This window comes from Chelonoidis abingdonii, chromosome 2, assembly GCF_003597395.2.
Source record: "Chelonoidis abingdonii isolate Lonesome George chromosome 2, CheloAbing_2.0, whole genome shotgun sequence".
Lineage (NCBI taxonomy): Eukaryota > Metazoa > Chordata > Testudines > Testudinidae > Chelonoidis > Chelonoidis abingdonii.
The window spans coordinates 184,697,456-184,721,784 of NC_133770.1; the positions used below are offsets into that span (position 1 = coordinate 184,697,456).

At 42.2% G+C, this 24,329-nt stretch overlaps 1 protein-coding gene across 2 annotated transcripts in view; it reads right to left on the reverse strand.

The window, feature by feature from the left end:
* The window catches only part of CAP2 (cyclase associated actin cytoskeleton regulatory protein 2), a 91,701-nt gene continuing 67,372 nt past the window's right edge, over positions 1–24,329 (reverse strand). For both annotated transcript variants that reach the window (XM_032764351.2, XM_032764352.2), the window contains exons 8-13: positions 9,567–9,747; positions 8,387–8,562; positions 6,854–6,977; positions 6,545–6,627; positions 3,755–3,895; positions 1–1,830 (exon numbers count right to left, since the gene is read on the reverse strand). In XM_032764351.2, coding sequence (XP_032620242.1) covers positions 1,747–1,830; positions 3,755–3,895; positions 6,545–6,627; positions 6,854–6,977; positions 8,387–8,562; positions 9,567–9,747 — 789 coding nt within the window. In that variant the 3' untranslated portion in view covers positions 1–1,746. The remainder of the gene's footprint in view (positions 1,831–3,754; positions 3,896–6,544; positions 6,628–6,853; positions 6,978–8,386; positions 8,563–9,566; positions 9,748–24,329) is intronic.

The window sequence follows — 24,329 nt, forward strand, 5'->3', positions numbered from 1 at the left end:
TTTAAACCAAGTACAGACTCCTTTTTTATTTCAGAATAGGTTTACTGTTCAAAAATGGTATGTACTAAAGCCACAACATTATACATACAGATAAAACATCAGATAATAAAACCTTGTTATTTGAGCACTGTTGGTTGTGGTACAATCAGATACTTTAAAACTGAAGGAATTTATGTACTCTGAAAAGGTGCAGTAGGCACAATGTATATCCTGTAACTAGCTTTGCAAGCATATAACCATGATTTCACTCTTACAAAATATTACAAGTGATCAAAAATGTATGCTGAATTTTGACTACTACATGCTGAAATTGTAAAATGTATAGCACGCTCTACCTTAGTGTTAAAAAAGCATGTAAATAAGAACTGTAACGTAGAATCAAGGGTCTTAAACAAGAAATAGTCCCTTTAATTTGGGTTCAGAATTCAGATGGAATACATCTATGGCTTTTATTTATGGACATATTTGAAGATTTGCATACTAATCTTGCAAGTGGCTAAAAAAACTCCTGGGACTACATCCCCAACAGACCACTTATACAATAGAATACTTTAGAGAAACAAAATCAGCAAGGAAACCAGGTATAGGGCATCTGACACTTAGGGTTGTTTTATGATTTGGGGCACCTACTATCTCAAGCTACGTCTACACTACCATGGAAAGTCGACCTACATTATGCAACTCCAGCTACACGTAGCTGGAGTCAATGTACTTTGGTCGAGTTACCGCGGGGTCTACACCACGGGGGGGTCGATGGAAGAAACAGTCCCATCGACTTACCTTACTCTTCTTGTTGGGGATAGAGTACAGGGGTCAACTGGAGAATGATCTGCTGTTGATTTGGTGGGTCTTCATTAGACCTGCTAAATCGACCGCCAGTGGATTGATCTCAGAGCATTGATCCTGGCTGTAGTGTAGACCTGCCCTCAGTTTTCAGAGCAGGCTGTGAGGTACTGTGTGAAGAAAAAAAATTCCCCTCCCCTCCCAGCCCCAAATAAAGGAACACAAGAGAAATTAGAGAAGTGAAAAACCTTCAGATGATATGCTGAACATTAAGTAATGTTTTCTAGAAGATATTAAGATTAATAATTTACAACCAAAAGGGGTACAACAGATCTGTGTAAACTGAAAGATGAGGGATACTCTACATATACATATTAGAAAAATGTTTGATTAAAATATCCTGTTTTTATATTCCACTGGCAAAATGTATTGCTGAAAATTGTACTTTTGCGTCTTAAAAACCCCCATGCTGACTAGAACAGAACTACAAGAATCACACAATTCCTCGGGGTACATGTTCACCACATCATACGTGAATTGTCTAAAAGGTAAAATAAACATCTTAACTGTTTTAAGATTATTTTTGACTAGCAGAAACGTAAAAAGGAATGCACTGAAACATGATTGTAACAAAGTATATCATGCAATATTTTTGGCTTATTGTGTGCAGTGTAATAGCCAATAATGTGAATGGATTTTTTTTTTTAATCCATTACGTTCACATGACATCATGTAGAATCAAAACCGTAAATGACGGCAAACTGTGTGGAAACTTTAAAAATATCAGAATGCCTAATAAAAGCGTGCCAGACATGTCATTGTTTCTAGTGTACAGAGCTGCTGTTTGAAGACCGACTACAGAAGTATGAGCTACTGTTACTTCTAGTTCTTTATGTTGCTGTTTTATTTAGGCTGACCTTGGTCTGAGATTGTGGTCAGCAGGTGCTGTATGGCATTAGGAAGTTAACCTACAATCTCTGCAGGTTCAGTGACCAACTTAGATCCATCCCATGCTGTCTTGAACTGTTCAGGAACAGGAAATTCTTTCTGGGAAATGGAAAGAGCAACAACGAGTGTTAGATAAACAGTGGCTATCTTATAAAAACTGATGAAGTACTATTAGTGCTGCATGATTGACAAGGCATTTATAACTCAGACATGCCTGGATTACAAAGAGGCCTTCTTCATTGCGTGCAGGAAACTGTTTCAATGCCACACAGAAAACAAGCTCATTACTACCATAATTCACATAGTTTTGTTCATGTGCTAGTTTGTAACAGTCTCCTTTCCTCATTATTTGGGCAAATTACGTCAATGTACACCTCTACCCTGATATAACGCAACCCGATATAACACAAATTTGGATATAACGAGGTGAAGCAGTGCTCTGGGGTGCAGGGCTGCGCACTCTGGTGGATCAAAGCAAGTTCAATATAATGCGGTTTCACCTATAACACAGTAAGCTTTTTTGGCTCCCGAGGACAGCGTTATACCGAGGTAGATGTGTACCTTCTTTCAAAAAAGACTATGGATTCCATTAGCAGGCAGCCAAGCTAACTGGATGGGAATGTAGAAAAGAAGGACTTAAACCTGGTAAGGTAGTGACAAGACTAACAGGAATTTTAAAGAGAAAAGTGATATCCATATCCTACAGAGCAAAACCCATGGTCAATCCCCAGAATTCAGTGGCAGATTTAATCTCAGATCTCAAGATAACTGTTCACCAGTCTTAGGTGGATGAACAAAGGTGCATGTAACAAAAACACTGTCACGTTACCACTTTAACAGTGAAGCATTCCAAAAGACACAATATGTACAGTCAATGATGCAGGACTTCACAGGAGTCCTTAGCTCATTCAGTGTGCACCTGTGAAGGTGCCCAGGGACTCTGTTGGAGCCCTGGCCTCAGGTTCTGCACACCCTGTATGGTAAAAATTGTGTGATGCTCCTAAGATGTGGAAGAGAGGGCTCCTTTCTTCATACCCTGCAAAGGCATTTCAGTAGATTTACATTTTCTTAAATGACTAGTGATTTTGGGTACCCAGCTTGAGACATGTTTAAAGGGGCCTGATTTACAGAAAATGAGGCCCTTTTAAGGTGTCTGAAGTTGGGGACCCAGGACCACTAGCCACTGCTGAACATTTAGGGTATAGTGTCTAGCTTTTTTTTTTTTTAATTAACAAAAAGCTCTCCAATCGAATTGGAGCACAAAAATATTAAGATAACGTTAAGGTAGCCTGGTTAAGCCCTCAGTAAAGTTGCATACACAACTTTAACCCTGCCCCTTTGTGTGTATGTATTACAACACAGTCTAACCATATGATAACCTGCTGCTGTACTGCATGCAGTGAATGAGGCACAGCTCCATAGGAGGTGCTGAGATACTGCAGTCCTAAGTGTAGTATGAGAACCTCAGTAGAGGAGTCAGAGCCCTTGCTTCAGGTAATGTGCACCTTCTGTATGAATAGCTTTCCTAGACTCTATCTGGCATGCGCAGAAAGTAGTACAAGATACTATACGTGTACAAAAAGCTTGTATTTAAAAATACATTGTATTATTTGAGAATTAATATGTGATTATGTTGACCTTAACACTATCATTTCCTGTCTTTTGAGTTAATGTTTTTATAATATGTGTCAGGAAATTATAGTTAGAAATCTGTTTCACACTGGCTAGAGACTAAATTGACATAGGAGACGCTGAATTATTTTCCATCACAATGGCAGGAGATAAAGGCTTTTTTAATGTACGAAATTTCCTTGCACCCCAGGAAAAGGTGTTTTTTGATGGACTGTAGCTGAGACTATTGGTATATGAAAGAGGGTTTATTTTTATGATTTCAATCACACCTTGCTGGGGGGGAAATTGTGGCACTTTATAACTTCTACTTGCCTAGTAATATGAAAGGCTAATCACTGCACAGATTAAAAGAGGGAGAAAAATTGAGTCTTTTTAAAAATATTCCACTTACATAATCTCCATTTAGGGGGATGAGAATGTTCATTTCAGATGACTTGGCACTCACAATCTCACAGTCTAACGAATCTTCACTGAGGTATATGTGGCAGCCTTCTGTCTTGTTAATCGAAATGGTTGGCACTCTCCCCATTACCTGAAGAACAATAAATGCACCTAATACCAAATGCCACTGTGACAGTGAAAGTAACAGTTAATAACAAAACTCGCATCCACCTTCTGATCCTAACTTTGGCCACCAACCTCTGATGTATGGCAGCTGTATTTACATTTGGGGATTTAAACAGACTAGCATTGACCAATTAATAGATGGTGGGAAGGCTGCTACTGTTTAACTGTATTAAATGTTATTCTCTAGCCCAGAAGTTCTAAAATATCAACTTTTAAACAACAAGTTTCTACTCCTCTCTCTCTCTCTCTCACACACACACAAAGTCTCCACCCCTTGGCATTCTTTACCAAAGGGGATAAGATCATGGGATCCACACGCACACACTCCCACCAGTACTAGTGCATAACTTGCATGTAAGTCAGTGGGACTTATAGGGAAACAGATCCCCCCCACCTTCCCCACACACATACAAAGTGACTGACTGCAAATATTCCTTCATTGGAGAGATGCTCTATAAGTTTCTGCATAAAACATTCTGCAGCCTGAAGGGTCTCTGAGGTATTGCAGCACATAGTAAGAAAGAATTTTTTTCTTCCCCTGCCAGCTATGGTACAGTTCTAAAAGTGTATTGAAATTGATTACAATTTAAATTAAACAGACATTTCTTTAAGTCAGTTTGAAAGCAAGTGCAAGATTTATTTGAGGCGAGAAGAGGAAACAAGCCAACTCCTCTTTGCATCTGTGGGGTTGTAAACAACTCCACAGGACAAAGTAGCTGAGTCACTGTTTGTCAGTAAGAATCCCCTTCTCTGCTCCGCCTCACTCCCCCCCCCCTCCCCAAGCAGTAACTAGAGCCACAGGATATATGCTCGCCAAGGTATCAAAAGGACAGAGGTTAGTTAGGGTCATAAAACAGCAGCAGCAGGGGGATATATAATCTTCAAATGTAAATAAAAAGGAGTGTTTGCTCACATCATTCATGTTAATACATTTCAGATTCAGTTCCCGAACAACATGCTGATAAACACAGAGTGTTAAGTGATCATGGCCTTGATTCTATGGCTAGTCTGTGCAAGTGGAACACTGTGTCTAGGCTGATTTTAATGGAGCTCCACTGAGGCGAAAGTATGCTCCTATATGGATCATATGGTATGACTGGGGATATTTTATTTGATTAAATATTAACCCACCAGGAAAAAAAATCAGTAAATAGTTATACTGGTGGAGGTGAAGGGCTAAGAGCATTGCACTACTATTGCTCTTTATGGCAAGATCTGCTTATGAATTCCAGTGATCTGTTACATTAACATATCATTCATATGACCAAACCTGCAAAGTGCTGACAGAATTCAGGTGCTCAGCACCTTGCAGGATCAAACCCTTAAAAAGAAGACAGCAGCCTGCTTGAAACAGGTGTTATTCAGCCTGACTCATACTTTTCTTTAAGTGCAAGACCAGCCATGCTATAATACACTGAAATCTTATGCAACATTCATGAAGCCTGAATCATCAAAGGCATTTTGATTTTAGCAAATATATTTCCCTCTTACTTGAATTTTAACAAGATGTGGCATTCCTATTAATTATGTATAGATTTTTCAGCTTTTGTGAATAGATCTAGTGCTAACAATCAAAATCTTCTGTTTATTGAAAAAGAGATCACTGTGTCCTAAATAATCATGCCCTTTTCTCTCTCCCAACTGCCTCTTTCCCACAAAAGGAAATGTAGTAATTACCTATAAAGTTACTGGTTAATGTTCAGAAGTAGACACGTAGCTAGTAGTAATGGCATCCACTTGTTTAACATTTAAAAGATACAAAACATCTTGCTGTTCCTCTCCCTGTGATGGCTTTGACCCACATTTCTGAAGCATGGTACACTATTCCTCTTTATTAATGTCACACACTCTGCTGTATCAGCCCATCGACATGTAAATAGAAGACCCCACTGATTTCAGTGAGGAAGGTGAACCTTGAGACCAACAGCAGGATATGAGCTGACGAATGTTTCAAGGGTTTTATTTTTTATTGTTATTTTAAAGAAAAGCCATTGTCTGCCCTTCTCCAATGAAGCTGGAGAAGCCATTTCGATTCCATTCTGTTGCTAACAGGGTAGACTTTCAAGGGCGCAGCACCTAGCTCTTAATTGAAGGAATTGAGAGTTAGGTGCCATTTGAAAATCTACCCCAACATCCTCAGTGGGCAAATGGAGAAAATTAGCTGAGCCTCACAACCACCTTCTTGACTTTAGCACCAATTAGGCAAACGAGTGGCACTATGCCATGAAGCTTTGCCAAACTCCATCACTGATGGACCAGGATGCATGGAGTCCAAAGCTGGGGGCCATTCATTGAGAGAACCTGACCATCATTCCCCAGAAGTGACAGTTCCCAGACTATCAGAAAATACCTCTGCTGATCTCAACTACGGCACCAGAACATTAAGGAAAGGTGTTCTTGAAAGGGAGCCTTAATCAGTGGCACTTCAAAACTCAAAGGCAAAAACAATAGTAACTTTCTATCTTTTTCTAGACAAGTTAGAAGAATTTAGTGCATCTAAAAGCTAACTTTTGGAAATATAGAATTTTTTTGTATACTCCAGGGAAGCTGCAATCATCTCAAGCAGCTGAATACCACTTTGAAGTTGTTGGTTCTTTTCTAATTGGATGTTTACCTGAATCTGAATATCCCTGGAATTGATCACTTCCACGATACCCACGACGTTGTCAAACACAAGGCCAAACTTTCTGCAGTTGTCTACAAACAAACAAACCCCAAACAAATGAAGGCAAAATAAAAAGATGTCTTTTTAAAAAAAAAAAAATTACATGACCACATTAAAAACTAAAATGCTTCAACCCTTCAATGACTTACATGTGTGAGTACCTTTACACAGGACTACTCAGGTCCATAAAGTTAACTGCATGTGCAATCTTTCCAGGACTTACTGCCCCAAAGCTCATACGTGAGACTATTCACTCACCAATTGTAATGGAATTTATTTTTCCTTTCATTTGTAGTGTAGATTTGTTGCATTTAAAAATGTAAGCCACTTGCTTGAGTTCAGTATCAGTAATAACAAGGTCGTTCTTATCCTCTTGGTATTCCTGTTTTAAAAAAGGCATACAGTGGTTTCATTATCTTTAATAAGGCAGCAATAAGGTCGACTTTAAGCACAACTTATTCCAGTCACTGCATCTTCACATAGAAAGAGAAGGGGGGAAAAAAAGATTCTCACTTATCTCAGCCTGTGATAAGTCTAACTGATTGGGTTTATGAGGGCACATATTCAGTGTTGTGCATGCATGATTTAGAGCTGAAATGTCTGTGCTGTGAAGATCTTAACACTGACCAAGACAAAAAATGTTTATTTTGGTACTAGGTTCTTATACTCAATTATTTAAAACTATTCCAGTGAAGTTGTTGCTTGGTTACCACTCATTTTTAGAACAAGAAGGCTCCTTCAGGAATAGAACAAGTTGTTGGTGCATACTATTATATAATTCTTTAGGGTTAGGTGTGAGCAAGGCAGTATCCAACAAGGGGTAGCACATGAAGACCTTCCCTTCTATCTGTAAGACACTGAGGGACCATTTTGTGCTCAAGACTTCCAATTGATTTCAATGGGAGACTTGAGGTACGTAAGCTACACACTGCCTGTCCCAGCATGGTAAAACAGAATTCATAGCAAAATGCTGGTCTACTTAGCATGTACACAGGGATCTCCCATGTTTTGCCTTTACTGCACTTTCCTGTCTCGGCGAGAATATTCCAGGTACTCTATCACTAGCATAGCACAACCCATGTAAACAATGGCTGTCCCTCATGCACACTGTGACTCATGCAAACAAGGGCCTATGGAAGCTACCAACTGACTAAATCATGTCTTGTCTTTCCCCACTCTTATAAACAACGTAACTTTCCATTTAATAAGTTCTTTGCATGCATATGCAACACCCGTTCCCCCCCACCCCATCCCCCAAACAAACAAAAAGCCCACCTTTGATTAGTTTAATCTATTCATTCTATGGGCTGGGAAAGAAGATAGAGCACAATCCTTCTCTCTATTTGTAAATACTATGATATTGTGATGATATGAGTAACTAGACTGGTGCTTCCACTGGCTAATAAATGAGGAGAACTTCCATTGCGTCACAACAACTATATCTCTCATATGTAAGAGTGGCTTCCACGATGGGACCTTACTCAATTGGAGCTCCCTCTGGGTTTCCTGCTGAGGGACTTTTTGACTAAGCTAAGAACTAAAGTATTGGTTCTGAACCTTATAACAGTATTTTCCAGTTCAGGTAAATTATTATACTAATCTCACCAACAAATGAAACAAGCTATAAATCCCACAAGAATATTAAGGACTAAGCTGTGGCTAGATGGGACAGTGCAGAGCCACTGTGCCCCCAGAGAAGCACTGGAAAGATTGTGCTTCAGGCAGGTACAATTCCTCTGGGGATATTCCAGGCACAAGTATACGTGTATGTGAGATGTGAGCTGAACTTACCACTCTCCATTTCTTTCCCTCTAGTTCTAACAAAGGAGAATGAATCTGCTGAGGAGAATTTTTGGGAGAAGTGGGGCTTGGAGTATGGCTTTTTGTAGGAGAATGAACTGGAGGACCCTGAGCACGTAGATTGGGATTCTTATGAGTCTTCTGGTCATCTGAGACATGTCGTAGCCCTAAAAAAAATAAACAAAGAGGTGTTAATATGCCTAACAGTCTCTCTCACAGCATTAGGCCCCTAGGGAGGTTAATATTAAAACAGAGAAGAGAATACCATAGCTAGTTTGATTACAATTGTATTCAAATGTTCAACATGCTTTTATGCTTCTTTAGGTATTTAGCCAAAAAGGAATGGTCTGGCTTCATACTTTTATTTAAAAGTTCTTTTACTGTGAATGGGCTGGCATTATGTCTTCACAGATAAGCTCAGCAATGTCTATTGGCATCTCTCTGTACATAGATCTAAAGGTTCACTATATTTGTCATGATCTGTGCATGCTGCCACTCCATTAATTTTATAGGTTCGTCTGTGAAAATTAGATTCTCTATCTAATCTGATTGTAATGCACCCATCCTCAGAATACCTAGGGCCAAAGACTGAACTTTACTGTACTGAGTATATTTCAACTCAAAGCTGTGTACACTAATTAAGACTGTCCAGTCTTCCTGAGAAAAGCTTAATAGCTTTATCTAGGTATACTTACAACAACGTTATACAGTGGTATAGCAATCGGTACCTGCTTATCTAAACCAATGTCTCAGTACAAATCAGTGTACTGGATGTGAAAATGCAGAGTGGACAAATTCTGGTCTCAGTGACATTTGGGCACTGCCAGTGAAGTCAACAGGACCCAAAGTGTCAAACTTGGGGGTCTATAATAAGGTGCCCAAGTTCACACCGAGGGATCTAAATAAGTGGCCTGAATTTCAAAGGTGCTGAGCACCTATGAGATCCTACTTATGCAATGGGAGCGGCCAGTGCTCAATATCTCTGAAAATCAGGCTATTTATTTGGGTTCCTCAATATGAATTTAGATGCCAAATTTAGGCTTCCAAGCTTAAAAATATACTGGCTTTGGGCTGTATGGATGTGACTGAAGGGAGAATTTGGCTAAGTAGGTTTAGCAGTAGCTACTATCAGTTGGCTGAAGAGTGACAAGCTGAACTATTTCCCTCTAACCTTTGGTAATTGCTTCTCCCTGGTTAAGCTGGGCAAACAAGGCTGAGCGAGATGTGGTTGCTTCATCCTTTCCACTTTCTGTATTGAAGACAGGAGGAGGTCCTGGGGGCAGCGGTGGAGGTGGGAAGCACTGCCCACTTGTTAGAGTGGACAACACAGATGCTGTTGATGCAGTTGGACCCTATGTGTGAGAGAGATGGAAAATATGTTTAATACAGGTTTTCAGAAAACCCTCTATTACGGAATCTCATACTACTTTTCATCCTTGAATGCTGCTGGGAGCTGGACTTCAGCCAGCAGTGGACTTGGAAAAAATTGATGGTACCAATGAATGAACTTGCATATTAAGAAAGATTCATAGTGTAAGGAAGAAGGTTTCTTCTTTCCCCAAATATCCAGATAAAATAAAGCCCAAAATGATGCACATTCAATATAGGCCAGACAAATAAAAAAGCATTTCACTTTAATTTCCAGTGATAACACAATAAATAACAGGGTGGAACTTGGCCAGCCAGCTATACACATGCAAAGTGGGTATAAAATGCTACCATTCAGATTTTGCATATACTTTGCAACATGGTGTAAGACTGTGGTGACTCAGGCTGTTAAATTCAGTACTATATTTCAGAATTCTGATTTGACTGCTTTTTTATTTTTTTTAATTTCTGTGTTTCTAACACCATAGCTCCAGGTACATTCATAATACAAGTTAGACACATACTGTAATGAGGGACATGGATATAGTGTGAATAAACTAATCTTTCTAGCAATTGATTTGTATAATCAGCAGTACACAGTATTGGTCTGTCTGAATTATATGTCTATGCCAGTGCGCTATGAAAAGAAACAGAACGGTTTTTTATTTTAAAAATCAGATTCAGATCTTAGATTTCTAATTTGCCTGACTCACAGGAAAGTCAGGAAGGATCAAAGGAATTGTGATTCTTTTTTCTGTCTAACCACTCACTGAGTGTCACTTTAATTCCAAGAATCCCTCATCTGGACAGCACCTCTGCGGAGGAGGACAATGACTATATTTGATAGGATCCATTATGGAAGATCAGACATTTGGAGTCTATACCTGAAAACCTCATTGTTTCAGGCATAACTACCACCTAGAAGCAGCAGTCCAGCCTGGAAGTAGCATGAGGCCCTCTGCCCCAATTATATCCTGCATGGGGGCTGCACAGGCGGGTTGCTAGGAGAACGGATGCATAAGAGTGCCTGGCATCTGTGTGGGTCCAGCACAATCCAATGGGGAAGGCGACTATGGAATGAGGCTGCAGGAAAGGCCACAGGTTCACATGTAAGCAGAATCCCTGAATTATTCCACCCCATAGACTAGAATAGCAGTCAAGAGGGTGAAGGCTAGGTTGGGTTCACAAAACCTGAGATGGGAAGGTGGATTTTACCTCCAGAGCCACTCCACTCCCATAGAGCACAGATACTTGAGCCTTATGTGAGATGGGTAAATTTCTCCCTTAGAGAAAAGAGAACTTTTTGTGTGGTTTTGGGATCATTTTCCCCCCATGCTGCCCAATTGCGTCACATCCTATTATGGGCCTGGTCAAAAGCCTATTGCAGTCAATAGGAGTCTTTCATTTGAGTTCAGCAGGCTTTGGATCAGGCTCTATAACAATAAGGAAGCATTCTGGCAATTGTGTCAGAAGTTGGGCTTAAACTGCAGCAAGGGAGATTTAGGTTGGACACTAGGAAAAAGTTCCTAACTGTCAGGGTAGTTAAACACTGGAATAAATTGCCTAGGGAGGTTGTGGAATCTCCATCTCTGGAGATATTTAAGAGTAGGTTAGATAAATGTCTATCAGGGATGGTCTGGACAGTATTTGGTCCTGCCATGAAGGCAGGGGACTGGACTCGATGACCTCTCGAGGTCCCTTCCAGTCCTAGAGTCTATGAATCTATCTATAAGTAAAAAGCATGGCAGTAACTGACAAAAATATGCTAATAATATATTCAACCAACAGTACCTCTGTAATGTATTTTCCCACCGTTTCAGTCTGGGGTAAGATCGTTGCATACAAGTTATGACTCATGTAGTGAGTAAAGGATCAGAACTCTAAACACTGTAAAACCACCAGTGTTTTGTATTCCTCCTGCTCTGTGGGCTAAATAAACAATAGAGGTTACAAAAATCATTATACTTCCACTATTCTCCTAGAATTCATAGCAGCTCTCACTTAGCCATCAAAGATTGAATGGTAAACAAGCTGCATTTTTCTCTTGTTTCTTACTTTTATGCACATTTAGGTGGCTTGGGAAGGGGAGAAAAGAAAATAACAATCAATTTTGTAACAGAAATCAAGGAAGTTCAAGAGTTAAGTTGAACTTCTGTTGCAAACTTTTTTCCCTGTGCGTCAAATTCTCTTCTCAATTACAGCCAAGCAACATAGAATATCAGCAGACCGCAGATAAATCAATCTGCACAACAGCCTGGTGTACAATCATAGGTTTTGAAAGAAGGCTATAAAAGTTGCTGACATCAAATAGGAAAGTGTCTAGAACAGTGGTTTTCAACCTTTTCTCATTTGTGGGCCCCTAAAAATGGAGGTGCAGATCCTTTTGGAAATCTTAAACAGTCTGTGGACCCCAGGTAAAAACCACTGGTCTAGAAAGAAGAAGAGTTACAGCCAAGTAATCTTATAAAAATCAACAGAATAACATGGGTGTATGTGAGAGCAGAATTTGACCCTGTATTTATGCATAGGAAGAGATTCTCAAAACCTAGTCCCACTTTTTAACTTGTCATGAGTTTCAGTCATAATTTAGGCCACTGAGACATCTAAAAACAAATCTAAAGTAATAAGATTGCTGAGCTATAACTCAGGACTGAGTTTGCTCCAGTGTACGTACACATCTCAAGGCATGAGGGACTCAGATGAAGTTACCAAACACAACCAATAAGCACATCTGGGATAGAATGACAAGAGAAAACACAGACAAATTTAAAGAATTAGGAGGCATACAGAAACATACTGCAAACACTGGTGCTGCTGTTGTCAACTGTCTATTTCTGTGCTTACTGTGTGTCTCTTTCTTTTAACCTGTGCAATATTGAGTTGACCAATTGAGATCAAGTAAATATTCATGCTGCATGAAGTTCATTCCATGGAGGAGGACCCATGTGTAGCACAGAGGCTCCTTGGCCAAGAGTCTCCTGTTCTTTTAAAACAAATCTCACCCAAACCTGACAATCTCACTACACCACGTACATATCTTACCGGATATTTAGCCATAAAGAGCCACATGTAAGGTATCTACCGAAAGCTTATAACTAGACATGCCAAAACCTGTGGGGGGGGACGGGGACGCAGAAATTTGGCTTGTTTTTGGCTTAATTGGCTTGTGAGTTGCTTGTTGACTAGTTTTTTGGCTTGTAGCTTGTTGTGGCTTGTTGCTTCTATTTTTTTGATTGGCTCCTGGCAAACTGGGGCAAAAGGGGGAGAGAGGGGTGCACAGCAGCCCCACCACAGTCCCCCACTGCACTCTGGGGGGATCTAGTCACAGAGCATTGGGGTTCTTAGGGATTGGTTGTTTTGGGCTTGTTTTGAAATGGGATTAGCTTGATTTTTGGCTTATTGTGAAAGTCAGGGTGCTTATTTACTACATGAAAGTTGGCAACTGTGCTTCTAACTTGTCAAGACTCATAATCTTTGCAAGATATATATGGCTAATATTTAAGGAATAATGTATTTTATATTGAAATTAGGCTTTATCAACTTGGAGCAAATATTAGTCACCAGAGTAGTCTTGGTGATGACCAATTCGAGCAGGCATTGTCACCCCTCCCTAGTCAGCTGGTGAGGTAATGCAAGATTCTTTTGTCTACCATTGCCACATTGCAGAACAGTCAATGGAAAACCATCAAAGACAAATGCCAACAATCAAAACCACTTGGAGGTGGAAAAGAACATTTTAGCAGGCAGGAGATTACCCTGGCTATGAATAAAAACAAAACATTGTTTCAGTATAACAGAGTGTAGGGAAAGGCGCTGTGGACCCATTCACTGAGGAAACCCGTTAACAAGGGGGCTTTCATGAATGTTTGGATCCCGGTTCTTGGGAAACCAGTCAGCTCTGCAACAAGCTGAACTTTGGGGGAAGCCTACTTTATTGTATAGGAAAGGTAACTATTGGTAAACATAGACCCAGGTTTGTGTTTTACAATTGTTTTGTGTTTGTAACCAGTTGTTTCCATCCCTTTCTCTCTAGTTAACTTCTACTTAAATCTTTATTCTTTCTTAAATAACCTACTTTTGGTTTTTTGTAAGTGTTCACAAGTGCTGTGTGGTTTACAGGAGTGGTGGTTTAAGGTAAAACTTGTAAACTGGGGTACACTGTACCTCTGGGTGCTGAGAATCTGGAATTTCTGTGAGTAGCTAGTGTCTGGGGCTAGATGTCACAAGGGAATGATTTAAAGGGACTCAGGGCTTGGGGTGCACCTATTGTTAACCTGCAAAGTGAAGACAGGGCTGGCATAGCCCAGAGGAGAGTGCTTGAGTGGCTGATGGGTGTCACCTCCTTCACACCACCAGCCTAGTTACCAGAAGGAAGACTCCCTTTTGCTGGAGGCAGGGGTAAGAGAGATGACTCACAGTCCTGGGTACCCGGAGAACCATCACACCATGAAAGGCCCTCACGCTGTGGAATCCCTGAGATACCTCTTGGCAGGGGGACAGGAAGCAAGCAAGCAGACTGGATGTGCAGGAAAGTCTCTGCATCCCTAGCCTGCCAGGGCAATGGGTTTTGTGCTGCTTCCGAATACGCTGGTATGAAGGGCAGTTTTGGAGTGGGCTGGGTTAGGGGGTCCACTGGATCCATAAATTGCTCTAGTACTTAGGAATGGCTGCATAGGGATGACAGTGGTGCAGGAATCATCATACAAGCTGGAGTAGTAGCTATGTAAGGGGTATTTTACGGTTGGGTGACCTGTCCCTGAATTGGGGTGAATTCCATTCCTGTCCAATTTCCACTGAGTTCCCTTCACAAAGCCCATTTATTTGTGCTTTGTATTGCATGGTGTGTGTATGCGTGAGCCCCTGGGAATAGGAAAAACAGCACATTATACGCTCACAAAAATTCATCTTTTCTAGTACAGCAGGTGCTTAAAAGGCTTGCTATTTGCAAACAACTCTTTACATTAACTTTGAGCAGATGTCCACAACAATGGATCTTTACACAAAGGGTATTTAAGAGCCATTTGAGTAGCGAGTGCTGTTATCTGCAAGCCCCTGTCTTCTATTTTCATTTCAGCTGTTCTCCTTGGTAACAGCTGCTCTCCTCAGTTCTCTGGTTTACATACATCCACTCAAGTTATGCTCAGGGATGTCTGTTCCCACTTGCATCTTTGGGTGGTCATTTTCCATTTGTAATTAAGATCTTCTTGTTGAAATGGTGTCATCACTTGCAAACGTGCCCCTTGTAAGAAATATTAGGGAAGTGACTGACTTCAGCACTAGCTAGCTAAAATGACAATTTTATACAAATATAGGAAGACATCTGAGAAGAAGGGAATGTATCAATAACTTTAAATCCATATATGTTTCATCATACAGTACTAGCAATCTCAATGTGGTTTAAAAGCTTGCTTTACTGAAGATTTATATAACTGGACAAGGAATTCTTTGTAGCTGTCTGAGTAAGATCCTATGAACATTGGAAAGGCTAGAATCTAGCTCTAAGTGGAAATAGCTGTGTAGGGGACAGTAAACTCCACAGGATTATCTTCATGGTGTTTCCTCTGCAGCCTTCCATTGGGGTCCGGGTTTGACCCCATGTAGGTCAGAGTCATCTGCACAGAGACCCTGTGCCTCCATACTGACTCTGGCTCCCCAGCAGCCCCCTGTACCTCAGTGACAGTGTTCCAGTGGAGTCATACTTATAAAGCTCCAGCAGCTTGTGCATGCCCCAGGAGTCTCTGTAAAAGGGGAATGCTGCTGTGGAAGGGGTGTACGAATGTAATACAGACTGTGGTTGTATTATTTCTCCAAGCTAGCTCCACAGAGATACGACATGTTCCTCCTGACCTACCTCTTTTCCCTCACTGGATGGGCCAGGAAGGTGAAGGAGTAGAATGTTGCATGGAAGAAGCTGATACCCCCACATCATGCTGGAGGGGTGATATCAAATGTGAAGATCAGTGGGAAGGGGTGTTTGGACCCAAAGCTCTTTATTCTGAGTAGCTTCTATATGGTAGCTCTTGGAGCGTAATTTAAGTCAAGTAATGTGCTTGAGATAACCTGGCCATTCCAAGTACAATGGCATCAGGCACAGAGGGCCAAATTTATTCCTGCGGCAGCTCCTTTGATTCAGTGAAATGACATGAAAGATGAATTTGGCCCAGTGCCTGTAGGAGTCTGGGTCTTGATTATGAGAACTTTCTCTACTTGGGGGAAAGTACCTATAGCTTCATCTAGAACACAAAGCAACAGCCCATCTCTTGAGTCACGTTGAATGCTGTATGCACATACCATCAGTGCTCCATGTGCTGCCCTGGCACTACCTGTGTGTTGCTACAGGCAATTCCAGGTGTTAGTTATGACCTCTTTAGAGCGAAATCATGTCTCATCTTTTTTATTTTTTTATTTTTATGTCCCAGCACAGGCATTACAACCTACCCAGTCACTCTTGCTGCTACTTCCCAAGGTTAAGTTCCTAGGAAGTTTCTATAGGGCTTGAAGCAGAAACGATTCACTTCTGTCACTCACTGAGTTCAAACTGAGTGAGTCACAGAAAGGTATCTGTCCTTAGGTATCATCCAGATGCCACAATGAGGAGTGAGGCCTTACTGTGCTAGGTGTTATACAAACACACAGAAAGACATGGGTATGCCTCTCTTTTTGTTCAAGCTTTTGGTGATCTACTGCAGGGTTTTATGTGTAATAACAAGAAAGATGGGAGGATGAGGGTTCCAGTGTTGTGTGAGATTGCTGCGGAACATTTAAATGGGAACACATCTCATTTTGTAGTCTACTGATTGCTTTAGTGAGGAAAGACATTGGGTATAATTAGACATTTCTAAATGATACATACAATTATATTCTATATAACTAACTGACATAAGTTAGAAATAAAATGTATCCCTGTATATCTATTTCATAGTGCAAGTATCTACCTGAGGATGAGACAAGTGGTTTTGGGGGGCATAACCCCCTGAAATTCATTGAACACTTTCTTTTTCCAGGCAACAGATGAATAGGACTCCCAATGGGGAGGTTCACTTTCTCCTCATAAAAAGATACCCCACTCCTCTTTTTATAATCCTAGATACATGCCTGAAATGATTACTGCTCTGTGTTGTTCTCTTCATACACATGCAGGCACAAAGATGAGGATCGTAGAGCTCAAAATATCATGTAACCGTCTCTGGGAACAGGTGGACTGTGACACAGAAACATAGATCTTTTGTTAAGGTGTTTCTTCTGTAAAAGTGGCTTAATGTTATGGCCCTATTAACTACAATGTTAGGCCACCTGTCTGCAAGCATTCATGCTGCCCAATGATCTGGAAGTTATAAGATGAAACAGCTGATGTGCAGGGGCTGCAGTCTTTGTGAATTAAAAAAAAAAATCCTCTTTTTCTGGTTCTCGGCAGCATTATTTATCTGTCTGGCTCTCCAGCTCTGAAGCTGCTTTTATGCATTTGTGCCATTTATCACCTGTTCGGGATTTAACATAGGCCTATGTCGCCACGGAGCAATGGTACCATTCAATCATGGAATCAGAGATGCTTTACAACGTCTGGGTTCTCTAAATCACCCTGGAGCTGAATGGTGATGTACTATCATTAAGTAATTTGTTTAATGGGCCTATTTAAGCTGCTTCTTTTTTAAAAGTAAGAAAATGTGGAAATTTTTTGTAATCTAATGAATAGATTAGTAGACATCTTTCTCTCCTTTTCCCTCTATGTATGTTCAGTCCTCCCATTCCATCCCCCTGCTTCCGGAACCTATGGCTGTGTTTATACCACAGCTCAAGCTGCACTTGATGGTTGGTGTCAAACAAGCCATCCCAGGGTTCTCCTTAACCAGGGCTGAATAACGTTCGGCCACTGGTGTGGATAGGGTCAAATTAGTATACAGTGTTGCCAACCTCTGCTAGAAGCAGGGAGCAAGGACACTTTCTTAGTAAGTGTGTTGGATATAACCGACCCTATCTACACCAGTGGGGAAACTGATTTCAGCACTGGGTGGTGTTCTGCCATATTTGCAGGGGCGGCTCTAGGCATTTTGCCACCCCAAGCATGGCAGGCAGGTTGCCTTCGGCGGACCTCCCGCAAGCCACAGGACTAGCAGACCCTCTTCAGGCAAGCCACCAAAGGCAGCCTGCCTGCTGCCCTCGTGGTGACCGGCAGAGCGCCCCCCGTGGCTTGCCACCCCAAGCACGCACTTGGCGTGCTGATGCCTGGAGCCGCCCCTGCATATTTACATTGAATGTCCAGCATGGCAGTTTCTATAACATTAGTGTCTCAGTGTTGAGACTCTGTCTTACAAGGGAAAGGTAACAGCTGAAGCTTTCTGCAGGAACCTCTGCCAAGCAATCTTCAGCTTGACACTGCACCAGCAACAGTGTCGGAGCACAGCGTGTTCTGTGAAATGGAAGTGGCTAACATTAAAGTGATACAAGCTGGTCAGCAAAATGAGTGAGAGGGAAATACAACATGAGGCAGAAGGGTGTCCCAGAAAAGATTTTTTTTTTTTTTTTTTGTGTCTGCAGGGCAGAGGCCGGGGGGAAGGGCAGGGCAAGCTATGTTCTCTTACCAAGACCTAGAGAATTAAAACACTATGTCCAGACTCTGCCCTTACTTATATTTGTGCAGTCCCGTTGAGGTGAGTGGAGTTGCACTGCTATAACTCGGGGTGGAATTTAGCCTGATCATGTTAAGCCCTTGTTTTATGAAAGATGAATGTCGCTGGCAATGGTGGGTGCATCGTTTATTTTCTAAAGTTCTTGTTGGAAATATGGAATTGCATCAGGTGTGTGTTTATACCTTTCCAATGTCTCTTCTTTTGAGTGGATGGTCAGAAAAGAAATACGAACTGTACTCTACATAAGAATGCAAGACTTATAATTCCTCCCAGACGTGGCTATGTGGATTCTTGATAAAGGGGTCAAACTAAACATAGCATGACAGATATACTATAAAGATAGCATGAGGTTGCTGGTTGCAAAAATCAGCCTTTGCAGCCTCCTCATCTGAGCATGCAGATGGTAGGCACGAGACAAAGTTCTATGGGAAAATGTTGAGGTGTTAAAAGAAATGGCGGAGATTCTGTGAGAGAATGTCTAGAGAAGGTTTACATAGCTGGGAATGAAATGCCAAATTATTTTATTGGGACTAATATACGGGCAGACTGGCATGCTAATTTATGGGCTGCAGTACTTACCACTGTTTGATCTATCTCTGGTTCTCGCAGAAGATGCTTATGGAAGTTTGAATCAACATTTCAGTTTTTTAAAGAACATTTAAAATATTATGTATTCCATTATTAATATTTTAGAAAAATATGTGTTAGGAGGTAAGACTTGCAGACATGGATAAAACTCTCATTGGCTTCAGTGGAGTAGAATTGGGCCACTGTAAATAAATCTCAATTTTGAAACTGTTGGTAAATTGAAGATTTTCTCCTAGGTATCTGTGTTTGATTTAAAAACGGGGAAAATGTTCAGTGTTTCCTTGAGATTGTGTTTAAAGAGAACATTATCACTAAATTCACTACTATTTTGAGACGATTTCATCAGATTGAAAACTGGCCAATTTTGTCGCAAATGACCACGGTCTACAGAAAATAATTTATCCCAGCTCTGCACAAGTAACTTGAGATGAATGTTTTGGTAAATAATCCTCAAGCAGTATTTGTTTGTTAGCACTGATCTGAGGTACAGTTAGCTACAGCAAACTTACCTTATTGCCAGTTGTTTTCAGGTCATAAAGTAAACCTGGCTGAATAGGAGCAGAAGTGTTTCCCTGGTCCCTCCCAACACACTCAACCCTTCCAGCAAACTAAAACTTTTATGAGACATTCCTGATAGCTTATACTACAGCTGTTCAGTCCTTTTCTCAAAAAAGAGGGGGGGAAAGTGGGGCAGGGGGAGGGAGAGAAAGATAGTTCAGTAGTCTCTTGCATTTCCCTAGTGACAACTGAAAGAAACATTTTATTACTACAGCTGTAGATTTCGTCTAGAGTTCAAAAATTGGTAACAAGGAAACATGGTTGCAACTGTCACAAAACAGAGCAGTTGTTGTGTGGGGGAAATGCTATGCTGATCATTTTCAACAGTCTCTTCTGACATCTGAAAATGTCCAAACATTAATTAATTAAATTTTACAGAGCCCTATTAGGTAAGTAAATATTATTATCCCCATTATACAGAGAGGTATATTGAGGCACAACACTTAGTGACTAACCTAAGGTCACATAGGAAGTGTGTAGTAGAACCAGGTATCATGACTCCCACCCTTTCACGTGATTTCTGAAACTTCACACATTCCAATCAATTCAATGAATCCCAGAAACTTTACTTTAGAGAAATGACTTCAGATTTAATTATTTTGGATCATACTAGCAAGAACAGCCTCTTTGAGTTGCACAAACACAGTTCTGTTAACATTCATTGAAGTTTATGCTTGCATATCATGATGAAAAGATAATTCTATATTTAATTCCATGGGTGTCAATGGGGCTGAGCGGTGGGCGGCCTGTATGCTCTGGTCAATTACCAAGTTGCAGTCAGGATATGAATTGGGGTCAAACTGTGTAAGGATACCAGGGAGTCAGGATCAGGCACCAAGTTACAGCCAGCAGGCAAAGAGCAGAGTCTGGGACAAACCAGGGTCAGAAGCCAGAGTCTAGGGTCCACAGCAAGGTAAGGTCTGGAGAAGAAGGAAGCAGGCAGTCTATATCATTGCTCAGACAATTCCTCATGATGGCTTCCTGGTTTATATACCAGCATGAGATAATCAGTGGGCTACGAGAGGCTGCCACTCAGACCCTGTTAGGCAGTATTTCCTGCAATGCCTAGCTTCACAGGGCACTCCAGTGAAAACCTGGCTTAAGCTTCCGATGATGATGTTGAATTGTTAGCAGCCTAGAATTCTCATGGTCCAGGTTCTAGTCCCCACTCCCCCCACACCAATTCTGGGTTGGGTTCTACTTGAGTGTTGGGGGTGGTTCCAGAGCATGAGGTGTGGTGGTGCCCAGGCTGTACCCCACTACTGGGCCTGGTCTGGCTCATTTCCTGAGCTGGAGAGGAGGCAAGGGGGTGTTCTGGTGCCACACAGTAAAAACAGAGCTTCACTGCTGTCTGTTTTCTCCTGAGGTCAGGTGTTGGTGACCCTTGTTGACCTATATGGATTCAGGACTGGGTTCTACAGGCTTTGGTGTAGATGGTGGAATCCAGCCACCCCTCACTTCCTCCTGTTACTCACACAGCTGAGAGTTGATGTGAGTTCAATAGAGGCCTGTAGGCAGGTGGGGCAGGCTTGCTCATCTTTTATATACTCATTGAGTGCCACTGGAATTGATGTAGTTGGGCAGCATCATTCCATTGGACATCTGCTGCACACTGATGGAAATGCCAACGTAGTGGCTGGCCCTTGCTCCTGGGGAAGCTTCCAGAGGGCAGCCTCTGCAGAGCAACCGCAATGTGGGTCATCAAAGATCATACATTATTAGGGTTGGAAGGGACCTCAGAAGATCATCTAGTCCAACCCCCTGCTCAAAGCAGGGCTAACCCCCAAACGGCCCCCTCAAGGATTGAACTCACAACCCTGGGTTTAGCAGGCCAATGCTCAAACCACTGAGCTATCCCTCCCTGCCAAGATGGTTGAGAAGGCTTGCAAGAAGGAGTCCCAGTCAGAGACCATGGGCCTGCTCTGCTCCAACAGGAGGGAAGCCCAATTGAATACTTCACAGGACTATTAGCTCCACTTTTGTCTGGTCTGTGGGGTACATTGGGGGCACAGCAGGAAGAGAAGCCTGCCTTGGTTCAGGAACCCCTGAAATTTCCAACAATCCCTGTCAAACTGTTTGGGCAGTGGCACCGCAGGTGTTGGTTCAGGCGATGGGTGATCTGTCAGGCACATAGTGTAGCTGCTTCACCTGTAAGCATGCCAGCTGTTCGTGTAGGTTTGTACTTTGGCAGTGAGCTGCATTGCTCGGGTCTGTAGTATGAGGTTCTCCGCCTGCAGGTTGGTGACTTGGTCTTGCAGGTCCCGGGCCTTCGGGGAGCTACATCATCTGAGGAGGGGTTGGATGGGCTCAGGAGGTGACGGTGATCTGAGCAAACTGTCAGGGCTGGGCTGTGGGTAGCCTGTGTGCATGGTCAGTTATTAAACTGCAGGCAGGAGAAGGGTAGCAGGGTTGGGGTCAAGCCATGTCAGGATACCAAGACGTCCGGGTCAGGCACCAGGCAACTAGCAGGGTCTGAGTCAAGCTGGGTTGAGATACCAAGGAATCAGGGACCAAGTTACAGACAGCAGGTAAATAATGGAGACGGGGACAAACCAGGGTCAGGAATCGGAGTCTAGGGTCCAGAGCAAGGTAAGGTCTGGAGCAGAAGCAAGCAGGCAGTCTGTGTCATTGCTCAGACAGGGTGGCTTCCTGGTGAATAGTTCCACTGATTTCACTTGGAGTTACACCTGTGCTAAATTGGTCAAAAGTTCCCTTTTAAATGCAGTATCTTTATGATACAGTTACTTTATGCCTGGCCGAAACTCTTAGGTGTATCAATTTTGAAAGCCTGAGTATATACTCAGGTATTCACTGAAAACTATCCAAAAACATTGATATGTGACTGTTTAATTCTGACTTTAAAAAATAAAAGAAAAATCAAATTACCATTTTAATAACTCATGGATTTGTTACAGGTGTCTGGTAGAAAATATCTAAACAGAGAAGATACATGCTAATTTATTAAACTTCTGACTTTGTAAGGTTCACTTGATGGTATGTCAAAAGAATTACCTATCATATCAATATGAAAATATGTTTTGAATTTGACATCTCAGTCCCAGGTCATCTGACATTTAATTGAACCATACTTTCAGGATAACCCACTTCAGGTATGAGGACATACTTCAAGTGAGTGAAACTAATACACCTCTACCCCGATATAACGTGACCTGATATAACACAGGTTCGCATACAACGCGATACAGCTCTGACACGCTGCTCTGAGCAGTGTGTTAAGGGTGCCAGGCTGGGGCAGAGGGTTTCAGGGGCGGTCAGAGGCTCCTCCACCCCAGGGTCTAGGAGGCAGGAGCTGAGGGGGGGCAATTTTGGGGGCACCGCAGTCCCAGAGTGGCCCAGAGCATTAGTGGGGGGCTGGGAGCAGCCCGCTCTGCTTCCCTCACCCCAGCCCCAGCCGTGTCGCTCGGGGGAGGGGGCTTGGTGGAAGGGATCCCCTCACACTCACCAGCAGTGGCGGAAGCGGAGCAGCCCATCCCCAGCCCGCTGTACTCTGCCAGCTCCCAGCCGCCGCGCTCTGCTTCCCGCCACAGGTGAGTGCAGGACCTTTCCTCAACCCCCCCGCCACCACAGCGACATGGTGGCTTCCTGGGGCTCCCAGCCGCAGTGCTCTGCTTCCCGTCGTCGGTGAGTATGGGGAGCATCTTTTCCCCAACCTCCTCGCACTCACCAGCAGCGGGAAGCGGAGCACCACAGCCGGGAGCTGGCAGAGTGGAGTGGGCTGGGGCCACATTGCTCCACTTCCCGCCGCTGCTAGGGAGTGCCTGTCGGGGGCGGGGTGTGTGGATAGGGAGTTGGAGCAGTCAGGGGTCAGGGAGCAAGGGGGTTGGGTAGGGGGTGGGGTCCTGGGGATTATTAGGGACAGGGGTCTCTGGAGAGGGCGCTCAGGGAACAAGGAATGGAAGGGGCCAAAGCAAGTTCGATATAACACAGTTTCACCTACAACACAGCGTTATATTGGGGTACAGGTGTAATACTGTGGATGAAGTAAATCATCTTTAACCAACTGTGATGGATTGAGTACTGTCTGTGGAGAAGTTATATTTGATATGAACAAATAGTGGGTCTCGGTCTGTTTGCGTACAGCACTCTGATTGACAATTAAACCAAAGGAAACAAAGAGACCCTAGGTGAGAGGTTGAGATGCTGTCTTACAACCAGTCAAATGTATCCTGCAATAGCTACTATTCTGAGAAAGATTGTAAGTGCCCACAAAGCTAAAAATGACTCCTATTTGACAAAATGCAAATGAGATAGCTTTGTCTTATAATATTAGTTCCATACCTGTAAAGTTCCATTATGTAAAATAAAATTATTTCTTTTATATATTAGCTGATATAAAATTGGCCCTTATTCTAATGCTCATTCTGCTAACAGGGTAATAGAGTTCCTTAGCCCTGTCTTATAATCATTTCAAAACAGGTAATTCTTCTCACACCCACTGACTGGATTAAAATAGAATAGGATGCAGCAAGAGCGTAATTTTATACTAAACACTGAGAAAGAAACTGAAGTTTAATATTTTAAGCCTTTGCTAAATAAAGAACCCCACAAAAAGCAGCTAATTTCTCAGACAGCTCAAAAAAGTTTAATATTTTACTTTGGTTCAGACTAAAAAGTACACACATTTCAGCAAATGCTAGTTTCTTCTTTGAACTTGAACTTGCATTTGCACTTGCTATGCTGCAAGGTCTTGCATGGTGCTCAGGGAAGAGTGCAAAATTGTAGTCCAGTGCAAATCTGAGCAAAGGCTATCACTGGGCACAAGTAACATGATG